The sequence below is a fragment of the Bidens hawaiensis genome, unplaced genomic scaffold, assembly GCF_021521415.1.
Source record: "Bidens hawaiensis isolate Kalapana, Puna unplaced genomic scaffold, B.hawaiensis_p1.1 tig00022328_1, whole genome shotgun sequence".
Classification (NCBI taxonomy): domain Eukaryota; kingdom Viridiplantae; phylum Streptophyta; class Magnoliopsida; order Asterales; family Asteraceae; genus Bidens; species Bidens hawaiensis.
In genome coordinates, this window is record NW_027493477.1 from 151,268 (window position 1) to 163,664 (window position 12,397).

The following is a 12,397-nucleotide window of genomic DNA, read 5'->3' on the forward strand; positions in this document are numbered from 1 at the left end:
TTACCTTGACTTATTTTCTTAGTCTTTTTGTACTCACACTTTTCCTTATGCTTTGCAGATAGCCTTGATTGCTGATCAGCCCGATCTCGGCGCTCTAAAGAAATTACTTGACGAGTGTGAAGGGGCTGGTGGCGGCGATGATGGCGCGGGCAATGCTGCCTCTGCTAGCGGCTCTGGCGTGGCGAATGGACCCTCTCCTGACACTATTGTGATAGAAGACGACTCCATTCAAGATGAACAGCTTGACTATGGCAAGTTTGGAGATGACGAGGAGCGGGCTGCGCCAGATGCTGAGGGAGGTAATGATGAGGGCGATGAAGAGGCTGACGTCGACATAGAGACTTGAGAAGCCCTTCATGTTTTTTTTTTATTTGCAGTTTGTATCTCATCATTTTGTAAATTTGTAACCTTCTATGTTTTGGAATGAAATTTTGTTTTTCCCTTATTCGCATCTTGCGCATTCCCCATTCATCTCTTTATATTGCATGTTTGCTTGTTGAATATAAGATATGCTTGCACGTTGAAATAAGAACAAGGTTGTAAGGAAATTATTTTACTTAATCCTTGTCATATTTTAAGTGATTTTGCAATATCCTGACTATGTTGACACGTGCCCTGGCGTTTCATTATTCCTCTTTTGCGCGACGTTATCGCGCATTTATTATAGGGAATTATGAGTTTTTTAGCCTTTACGTGTCAGTATGTGTTACTCTGATATCCATTACAATTCCATGCGCGACCTCGACCTTAGACCTTAACAACTATGTTTTGGCATGTGCTTTGCCTTAGTTGTGCTTAGGTATTTTTATGGTCTAGCTGCGCAGCATGTAGGATGGATCTTGTGAGTGATTTGAGCTAAGGCTCGTATTATTGGGCTAAGGCCCTGAGCTAAGGCTCATATTATTGGGCTAAGGCCCTGACGTTTTAGAGTTAAAACTCGTTAACGCGTTTGAGCTTGAAGCTCGCGCATGTATGTTTTACTTCGTTTTATTTTTGTTTTGATGTCAATACAATGTTGTCATATTGCTCAAAATTAATAAAGGGAAGTGTGAAACATGTATGCAAAAGGTAATAGAACACACATTAAGAGAAGATAGCGCGTATCATTATTCATAATGGCTTAAAAAGCCTTGATTACAAACTTAACAATTTTTACATGAAACATTTTCTAAGCTGTGCTGCGTTCCATGCGCGCGGGATCTTCTTTCCATTCAAATCTTTTAAAGCGTATGCGCCTTTTCCCAATTCTTCCGAGACTTGATAAGGTCCCTCCCAATTGGGGGACATCTTTCCCGGGGGTATCGCGCGGCTAGCTTCATTGTTTCGAAGGACAAAATCATTCTTCTTGAAGTGGCATTCTTTCACGCGCTGATTGTAATACTTTTCTAGTTTTTTCTTGTATTTGGCTTCACTGATGATAGCCGCTTCTCTGCGCCCTTCAAGTAAGTTGAGATCCAACCTTCTTTCACGCTCGTTATCAATCTTACTCATCATGAGCACTCTATGGGATGGGCATCCAATTTCTGCTGGAATCATAGCCTCCGTTCCATAGGTTAGGCTGAACGGAGATTCGCCATTGCTGGTTTTGCTTAATGTCCTGTGCGCCCACAGGACATTAGGTAGCTCCTCGACCCATGAATGGGATTCTCCCTCCAACCTTTTCTTCAGCCCATTTAGCAAGCTTTGGTTCGCGCGCTCCACTTGGCCATTCCCCTGAGGGTGGTATACTGAAGTGAAGATTTGGTTGATGCGCAATTCCTTGAGCCAGCTGGATATCTTCCTGTCGGTGAATTGTTTGCCATTGTCGCTCACAATTTCCATGGGCAGGCCAAAACGGCATATGATGTGGCTCCAGATAAATTGCTTCATCGCCTCGGCTGTGATTTTTGCTAGTGGCTTGGCTTCAACCCATTTTGTAAAATAGTCTACTGCCACTACCAAAAATTTTACTCGCCCTTGCGCTTGCGGTAGGGGACCCACAATATCGATTGCCCATTTGTGGAAAGGCCATGTGGAGGTTACCGGAATCAAGTTGTTCTTTGGCCGCATGGTGTTTGGCGCATAGCTCTGACACGCTTTGCATTTTTGGATCTCTTTTAACGCGTCCAAGTACATGCCTGGCCAATAGTAACCTGCGCTCATTGCCTTGGCAACCACCATGCGCGGGCCAGCATGTATTTCACAGATTCCTTCGTGTATCTCTCTGATCACATAGCTTGCTTCCTCAGCATCTAGGCATTTCATGAGCGGTCCAAGATAAGAGCGTCGATATAATGTACCATCAAGCAGTTCATAGTTCTGCGACTTGTGTCTTATCTTCCTCGCCTGTGCGCGATCGTCCGGTACCTTTCTCTCCTTCAAGAATTCCATTATTGGAGTTATCCATGATGAAGGGATTGTATGAATTACAAGGACAGACTTCGCTCCCACCGACGGGTTGCTCATTACTTCTACCCTGACATCTTTGCCAAAGTGATCGAAGCTGGTTGATGCCATCTTACTCAGCGCGTCAGCAGACTTGTTTTCACTGCGTGGAATATGTATGATTCTGAAGAAGTCAAATTGCTCGATGAGCTTTTTCGCCTGCTCTAAATACAGAGGCATGGTGTTCTCCTTGGCATCATAAAGGCCATTGACCTGTGCTGCTACCAAGTATGAATCAACATGGGCCTCTAGCTTTTTAACCCCGAACTTGTGCGCGATGCGCAGACCAGCCAGCAGGGCTTCATACTCAGCTTCATTGTTGGTGCTCTTGAAATCCAACCTGATTGCGTAAGTATACTCATGACTTTCTGGATCCACCAGCTTGAGGCCTGCGCCGGACCCTTCATTGTTTGAAGCTCCATCAGTGAATAATCTCCAAACATTTTCTTCATTATTGGCTCGCGTAGGGTCTACCTCGCGCTGAGCCTCTTCAATTTTTCCTTCAGGGATTTCTGCGATGAAATCAGCTAAGACTTGTCCCTTTATTGCTGGACGGGGCTTATAGGCGATCGTGTGCTCTCCTAATTCCAGCGCCCATTTTGTCAGCCTTCCTGAGAGCGCGGGACGCCGCAAGACTTGCTGGATGTTGTAACCAGTCAGAACTTCAATAGGATGACCATTGAAATATCTATGAAGCTTGCGCGACGCGTGTGTTAGTGACAAAACTAACTTTTCCATGATGGAGTAGCGCGTCTCAGGATCTGTCAGCACCCGACTCACATAATAGATTGGTGTTTGGATTCCCTTGCGATCCACCAACAACACTGCGCCGATGGCGCGCTCTCCTGCTGACAGGTACAATGTTAGAGTTTCGCCAGGAAGTGGAGCTGTGAGCGCAGGCAGATTTATCAGACATTCTTTTATCTCACTGAAAGCTTGCTCGGCCTCAGGCGTCCACTTGAATTGGCTTTTCTTTAGGCAATTTCTCAATGTGTTAACGAATGGGGTAGATTTGCTTGCATGGTTCGCTAGGAACCTGTTGATTGATACCAATCTACCATTCAACTTTTGAACTTCTTTTATGGTGGATGGTGAGGGCATGTCAAGGATAGCCTCCACCTTCTCTGGGTTCACCTTGAAACCATCCTTGGTGACCATTACACCGAGAAGTTTCCCTTCTTCTACGCCAAATGTGCATTTGCTCGGGTTGAGCTTCATGTTTACTTCCTTTAGGCGCCAAAGGGTTTCTTCGATGTCTTTGAGCATTTGTTTTTCCTCCCTGCTTTTGATCACCAAATCATCCACGTAGACTTCTAGGTTTCTTCCAATTTGCTCGCTGAAAACCGCGTCCATGAGTCTTTGGTAGGTGGCTCCCGCATTCTTCAAACCAAAGGGCATTTTTGTGTAACAAAAAACACCCTTGTCGGTTCTGAAGGCAGTCTTGTCCTCGTCTTGTGGTGCCATTTGAATTTGGTGATAGCCCTTATAGGCATCCAGAAAACATTTGAGCTTAAATGGCGCCACGGAGTCCACCTTCGCGTCAATGTTTGGGAGGGGTAACAATCTTTTGGACATGCTTTGTTGAGGTCTTTGAAGTTAATGCACATCCTCCATGACCCGTTGCTCTTCTTTACCATCACAGGATTGGCTACCCATGTCTGGTATCGTATTGGGCAGATGATGTTTGCGCGCAGTAGATCCTCTACTTGCTCATTCATGGCCTTTGCCTTCTCATCCCCCATGATTCTCTTCTTTTGAGCAATTGGCTCTACGGACTTGAACGTGTTGAGAGAATGTTGCGCCAGGTCTCGCGGAACCCCAGTCATATCGGAATGTTGCCACGCGAAGACCGACATATACGTTGTGAGCAATCTTTTCATTCTCAACCTTGTGTCGTCTGATATCATAGCTCCAATTGTGATTGTTTGCTCTGGGAATTTTGGGTTGAGAATCCATTCCTCTGGCGCGTTGTTTTCCATTGGAAGTTTCATTCTCCCTTCCCGCGGAATACTTGTCACTGCGCACAAATGATCTCGGTATACAAATGTTACACCTGTTGGTGTTGGGAACCCCAACGCTCCGTGCGCTGGCGACGGTATGGCGTTGAATTGGGCAATCGTTCCTCTACCCAAGATCATATTGTGGCATGAAGTTGTGGGCAAGACCAAGAAGTTGACAATTTCAGCTCGCTTGTGTTTCTCATCCCCCATAGTTAGTTCAAATTGTATCTGACCTAAGGGGTGAATGATTTCATTTGAAACACCCGAGATTGGTGCATTTACAATTTCGAGCCTTGCTTGGTCTGCTGGATCCAACTTCCTGAAACATTGCTCATACATGATGTCTGATTCACTGCCAGTGTCCACCAGGACTTTTGACACTTCATAATGAGCAATGTGTGTAGTGATGACTAGAGGACTGCTGATAGAAGGGCCTCCCCTGATTCTTGGGAAGATTACTTGTTGCTCGCGCCAATCTCCTTGGACTTGCGCGCTTCTCTTTCTCGATCTTTGCCCTTGCCTTCCTCCCTCGGCTACACAGATTCTTTTGAACTTTTTGCTGGCTGAGGCTCCATCTGGTTGTTCATTCTCTGGTCTTGGGTTTTTCACCAGGTGAGCCAACTTGCCTGATTTCACATCTCTTTCAATCGCATCCTTCAAATGGTGGCATGCATCGGTGTTGTACCCTGTGGACTTGTGAAACTCACAATACTTGCCACTGTTTGGTGGTCCCTTATAGTGTAGTGGCTTGGGGCTTTTAAACTGGACATTCTCTGTGCTTAACACTTGTGAAGGCGTTTTAGTGAGGGGAGTCCATATTCTTGGTAGAGGTCTGTTAGGCTCTCTGCCCCCCTCCCTCTTGTCACCCTCACCGCGATTACGACTGTCTTTTTGGGGCTGGGGTGAGCTTGGTTGCGCCTGCTTTTCTGCGGGAGAAAAACTGGTTTGTTGCAACCTGGACCATACAGAGTTTTGTTTGCCCCTCCTTTCGTTGTTGCGCGGTGCTTCTGCTTGGTGCCCTCTTTCTCTTGCTCTATCTTGGGCAATTTGTTTTTCATTTCGCGCGAAGACTCGCGATGCTTCCATTAGCTTGGCCCAAGTGGTTGGCATGCCATCTCTGCTCACGAGAGCTCTGCGGAGTTGATCACTGCGCGCACCTTGTATAAAGGCCACGCGCAAGAGTTGCTCAGTGATACCTCCAATTGCAAGAGATTCCTGATTGAAACGAGTTATGTAGTCTTCAATCGTTTCATCATTCCTGCGCACGCAGTGCATGATGTCATCAGGGTCGCGCGTGTGTCTGCGCTGCTGTACGAAGTGAGCTTGGAACTTCTCCAATAGCTCTTCGAACCCATCGATTTGCCCAGTCGGCAAGCTTTCGAACCAGACACGCGCCGCGCCCGTGAGGCAGCGAGCAAACATGTGACACCATGTTGGCATCGTCCAGCTTTCTAGGTTTCCAGTGTTATAAAAACCTTGTAAGAAATCGTCTGGATCTGTTGTGCCATCGTACTTGCCCAACCCACTTGGCATCTTGGTTTTGTGTTGAATGGGAGCCTTCGCGATGCGCTCAGTGAATTTTGAATGCTTCACCAAGATGGCTGGCCTGTACGGTGTGGTTACGTCCACTTGCCCTCTCGCTGGTGGGCTGTACGGTGTGTACAGATCCAGATCGGCTTTGGCTCCAGGCGCCATGTTCATGTGCGCGCGGAGCTGTGAGCCTCCTGCATGAGTATCTCGCGTCTTCCTCATGCTGTGCACTTCTTCATCACTAAAATCAGCGTGTTCAGTGTGAACAGAGTGACCATCTTCCGGCGCGCGCGCCCTTTTTGTTGTTCCTTGAATGGTTTGCTTATCAAACGCGAGCCTTTGTGTTAGGTCGGCTAACTTTTTGTGTTTGACCAGCTCATTGTATTTGTCCATTAAACGCCTTTGTTCGTTTATGAGCCATTCTTTAGGGTCATTTGTTTCATCTTCTGGACCCATTGGTCCTTTTTGTTTCGCGCCGGTCAAATTTTGGAACGTGAGATCGTCTGGAGGAGTTTCAGTCTGGCTATGAGGAGTTGTGATGAAGGGATGGTTACTGGTGGTGCGCGCAGAATCACGCGGCACCCTCAGAAACTGCTGTCCCTCATTAACATCCTCACGCTCAATATCCTCCAGAACTTGATCGCTGTTTCGAACACCAGAAACCATGGTGAAGTTTTTCAGAGAGAACTGATGAGATTTTGTTGCCGTTGTAACAGGTGATGGCGCCAATAAAGAAACGTGGATCGGCTCACTGGTAGACGATCAACTTTCCTCGGGTATGAGTATGCTATTTCACCGATGGTTCTCCGGAGTATGAGTTCTTCCACCTACAAAACGAGCAGCACCGTGAACTTACCCTTCAGAAAGGGACAGAGGGGTCCTCTTTGGGGTAACCCTCCGGTGTGAGAATAAGAGATTGTAGGAGAAGATAATAATAATCTGAGAGTGAGTAAGGAATTGGAATATATTTTCTTGCTTACCTCCCCTTGTGGAGGTGGTGTGGTATTTATAGTGTTAGGGTTTCCAATCATTGGGCTCAGATCCCATTAAGGCCTTTTTGGCCTTCTCCTATTGCTTTGCGCCACGTGTCCTTAGGACACCTGATGCTTTTTCATTGATTATTCTCTGACCCAGGCATTTTACCTGACCCATGTGCAATCACGTGGTAGCACATGGGTTTTGCTGAGTTGTCCACCTTTCATTGGCAGCTGTCAACATCAGCATATTCTTATTCCATAAAGGATACCTTCTGGAAGGTTGTCTGACGAGCACAATCAAGGTTGTCCTTATCCTGATTTGGATAAGGACGAGGTTGATTATGTGCACGTGTGATATGCGCCTATCCTGAGGATGCGCGAAGTCTTGTCTTTATTCTCACGCGCAGATGTTTCATGCGCAGATGTGATATGCGCAAGCATATGCGATATGCGCCACGCGCAGATGTGATATGCGTGAGCATATATGATGCGTGAGCATGCGATATGCGCCACGCGCAGATGCGCCACGCGCAGATGTGATATGCGTGAGCATATATGGTGCGCGAGCATGTGATACGCGTGAGCATATGTGATATGCGCCGTGCACATAGGTTTTGGCTTTGTGCCTTCATGATATCTTGATTTCAAGCCTCTTGTCTATATCTTGTGGGTTGACCCGCCCCGCTCGATGTTAAGGCGGGTACATACCTCTTCACCTAAGATAAAGACATTTGGGACCATCTCAATTCGTTCACAGTCACACTTTTAAATCCTACTTTACAAATTGCAACCTCATTAGTCATTAACTACCAACATCATTTGTACATAATAATTTTCTATAGTAAAACGCTACTACATTGCACTACGTGAAATATTATTACAAAAAGCATAGTACAAACTCCTAATTGCATTAAAAGGTAACCAACTTCTGTTTACGGTAACCAACATTAAGTTTCAAACGGAATTTGATGAACGTTTGACGCTTTTTTTTTCCTGGCACGAAGAATGCTGGCTGTCTAGAACGGAAATCAAACTAATGTTGGATATTTTCTACGCAATAAACGCTAATCCAATATTTATAGAATTTCTTCATGAAACATTGGTTAGACGGATTCATCTGAGAACGCGTATGAGCAATTTGAAGAACTTTGTAGAACCATCTTTCTAGTCGGAGACGGGGATGGAGGATTAACCAACAGTTTCCCTTTTAAATCGGTGTCCACATTTATTGCATGTTCATGGCGGATCTCCTTGAGCATTGCAACCACATCGTTCATGATCGGGCGGTCATTGGGCCGTGGGCTCACACAAAGAAACGAGACGGCTAGTGTTTGGAGCATTTCATGCATTTGCGGGTCAGCCCGTCCTCTAAGCTTGGGATCAAGTATGTCGATCGGGTCCTTCTTGGCATGCAAGTGGTCCTGAACCCATTGGACCAAGTGTGCACCACCTGGCAAAGTTGGATCTGGTGGATGCCTTCCTGTTAGTACCTCCAATAGGACCACACCAAAACTATACACATCGCTCTTTTCACTAATACGCTGTGCCGAGCCATGTTCTGAAAAAGATCACGAAAACATATACCCAATCAGCAAAAAGTAGTTAGAACATTACATGTGGCAAATTTGGTTGGACCACACGTCAAAAAAAGTTGACGTCAATACATAATATAATATTTTATATACGAGTCTTGACCTGAGTTAACCCGACCCATATTTATTATATAGTCAACTATAATTAAAAAAATACAAAGAAGACATTACCGGGGGCCATATAACCGTAAGAACCGGCTAGCTGCGGTCTCTGGTTTTGCTTCAACGAGCCATTTTGATCGTTGGTAACGAGTCGAGCGAGCCCGAAATCACCAAGAAAAGGTTGTAGGTTTGGGCCCAGCAACACATTCATGGTTTTAACATCTCCATGTAAAATAGGTGGCACACAATCATGGTGTAGATAGGCAACTGCATGAGCCACACCTAGTACAACCTCGTACCTAGTCTCCCACTCAATTCCTCGTTTCCCAGAACCATGGAGCAACGAACTCAAACTCCCATTAGGATAATAATCATAAAACAAAAGTTTAACCGTCTGGTTCGAACCCCATCCTAATAATCGGACAATGTTCTTATGTCTAATCGAACCCAACGTCTCGATTTCCGATCTAAACGGACCCGAGTCTTCGGTTGACCACATTTTCTTAACCGCTAACGAATCCCCATTTGAAGTCGTTACCTTATACACGACACCCGAGCTTCCCGTCCCGATCACATTACTCGTTGTTAAACCGCTAACGATTTCGTCAATATAAACATCCGTTTTTTGATAAAATGTAACATCCCATTTTTCGTTTAATAGTTCTTGTTTCATTAAACGGGTTCTGACCAAAGTGTAGATTCCAAGTAGGACGAGTACCGCGCTAATGCTGACTAGGATTGACATCGCCAGTCTGGCTGATGACCTGGCACGGGCGGTGGAGTTCATTTTATCAGCCGGAGTAACGACTGCGCCGGAAACATAAAGCGCTTTGTTTCCGGCGAGGTCAGAACTCGGGAGGCTTTTAAAAAACGGAGTGTTCGGTAGCTCTCCAGTGAAGTCATTATACGACACGTTAAGGGACACAAGGTTTTGAAGGCTCGTTAACACGTTTAAGTTACCGGTAAACATATTCCGGGATAAGTCGAGACTCGCTAACTTGCCAAGCCCGATAAGCTCATGCGGGAGTTCACCCAAGAACCGGTTACCGCTAAGGTTCAACGCGATTTCAAGCGACGGGATTTCGCCTAATTGTCTCGGGATTTCACCCGAAAACCTGTTATTACCGAGATCTAACAACTGTAGCTTAGCGCAAGCACGAATCTCCCGCGGAATCTCACCGGAAAGTTGATTCTTCCCCAAATTAAGCTTCGTTAACTCGGTCAACGAACCGATACCCGAAGTCAACGGACCCGAAAGGCGATTATCCGACAAGTCGAGGAACTGTAAACTCGTCGGGAGCGAATCGGGTAACCCGCCATTGAACCAGTTCGAATGCAGATCAAGAAACTCGAGATTCAAACAACCCGAAATCGATATCGGAATCATTCCAACCAATTTGTTGTTACTCATATCAACAAAATTCAAATTCTTCAAATTCCCAATTTCCAATGGAACAGTACCTGAGAGTCTGTTGCTATTAACTCTGAATCTATACAAATTACTACAGTTTCCGATCTCCGGCGGGATAAAACCCGACAAATTATTCGAAATCAATAACAATTTCGTAAGATTCTTGATCGAAAACAGTTCAGTTGGAATCGACCCGAATAACTGATTAAACGAAAGATCAAGGGCTTGAAGATTTCCACACTCCGATAAACTCGCCGGAATTTCACCCGTGAGATTATTCCGCCATGCAAAAAACAGAGTCATGCTCTGTAGTCTTCCGATTGTCACCGGAATCTCACCGGTGAGTTGATTATTATCGACTTCTAAATGCGTCAAAGAAACACAATTTGTAATATCAATCGGAATATCACCGGATAACTGGTTGACAGATAACTGAAGCTCCTGAAGCTTCAAAAGTGATCCAAAACTCACCGGAATGCTACCCGTCAAGGAATTCTCCGATAAGTCAACCGACATAAGCTCGGTACACCACCCGAGCTCAACCGGGATCGTCCCGACCAACCCGTTCTGCCATAACAACAAGTTTTCAAGCTTCCGAAGCCATCCAAACGACCTCGGGATCGCACCGGTGATCGAATTTTGATATAAATAAACATTCCTTAGCTCCGTACAGTTCCCGATCTCATCCGGGATCCGACCCGACAACAATGCGGTATAAATCGCAATCGTTTCAATTTTCTTCAACCTCCCAATACTCGCCGGAATCCCACCGGAGATACTGGTTTCCGCCAACCCCAACATTATCAAATTACTACAGTTTCCAATTTCCTCCGGCAACTCACCTTTCAAATCCTTATTCCCGCCCGCTCGAATAACCTCGAGATTAATCAGGTTTCCGATACTTTTCGGTATCTCACCGGATAACTGGTTATCAAACAAAATCAATTTTTTCAACCTTTTCATATTCCCGATATCTTCCGGGATGGAGCCTTGTAAAAAGTTGGTATTAACCGCCAACGTTTCCAGGTTTTCCAACCTGCAAATCTCCACCGGAATCGAACCCGTAATCGAGTTATCCGAAACATCAATCATCGTAAGCTCGAGATAGTCTCCGAACTGTTTCGGAATCGAACCGGTAACATTTGTTGACTTGATGATCAAAGAGTTTAAGAAGCTGAGCGAATGTAAGTTCGAAGGCAACGGTCCTTGAATATCTACGGAATCCAATTCCAATGCGACGACTTTGGAATCGGAGTTGCAACGTATTCCAAGCCAGTTGCATGGGGTTGGGTCGGACGGGTTCCATGATTGCAATGCGTTTGTGGAGCTGTTTAATGATGTCTTCCATTGAAGTAGAGCTTGGCCTTGTGTGTCAATGGAGTGGCAAGTGTTAAGGAATGAGATTAAGGAGAATAATAATAATAGTTTAGGGTTTGTTAAAGTTGTAGCAGGCATTGCTGCGTAAGATGGAAGTGAAAGGAAGAGAAGAGAAGAGAAGAAGATGTTGTGTTTTATGGGGATTGTTGAGGGGGAAACCCCATGATTTTGTTTATACAAAAACAAGAATTGTTTGTCGATCAAGAGATCTGGATCCAATCGCACTTTTGTTTTCACGTATATATAATATTTTTTTTATCTTGTTTTGGTAGTATTTTACTAGTAAATTACTTGAGATTAGTTAAGTAAACGTTCCAATTATGACTAGCTTAAACTCGAGTTCAAACATAGTTTGTTTAATAAACAATTTAAAGGTGGCATCTTCATTTGGTTCATTATAAAAAGACAATTTTAAAGTGACGATGAATGAAAATTTTACTTACTTTTTTAATTAAATGTGTTTATAATCTTTAGTCTGTTGTTTGCACACCCTCAAAATGGGTTTGTCGGCCGCTATAAGATTGATCGGCCGATTAGATAGCCGGCCAAACTTTAAACAGTTCCATTGGATTGGACCGACTGTTTAAAAACTCATCGAAGTATATATTAACCCGTCGGATTTTTGAAAGTTTAGATGGTTCGAACAGATTTTGTGGACACGTGGTTGGATCTTGATGGTTGCATATGGCAGGTTTTAGTTGGATTGTTGACTATTCTTGGATGGTCATTTTAGGTATTTTTCGAAATGATTGTTAGTCATGGAATATTGTTCGTTTGTTATTTTCCCTAACTAAAACCAATGATTATCAAATGAGTAAAACTTGTTCACACATCATCACGTTTACCACAACACGTGTAATGTTTCACTAAACATTAACATCGTTTTCTCTTATAGGAAGTTGGATGTTACTACTCTATTTTGATTATCAGTTGCTATTCTAGATTTACATATGTGTTTGGTAATTTGATGTTTTATTAGTTTGA

General features: G+C 44.6%; 1 protein-coding gene across 1 annotated transcript; it reads right to left on the bottom strand.

Moving 5' to 3' along the window:
- Window positions 1-7,989: 7,989 nt before the first annotated feature.
- Window positions 7,990-11,506, bottom strand: LOC143565400 (uncharacterized). The gene is made up of 2 exons (XM_077052383.1): window positions 8,695-11,506; window positions 7,990-8,489 (listed from the first exon to the last, which is right to left on the bottom strand). Exons 1-2 carry the CDS (start codon window positions 11,489-11,491, stop codon window positions 8,035-8,037), a joined length of 3,252 nt encoding a protein of 1,083 aa, XP_076908498.1. The 5' UTR covers window positions 11,492-11,506; the 3' UTR covers window positions 7,990-8,034.
- Between the last annotated feature and the right edge of the window lie 891 nt (window positions 11,507-12,397).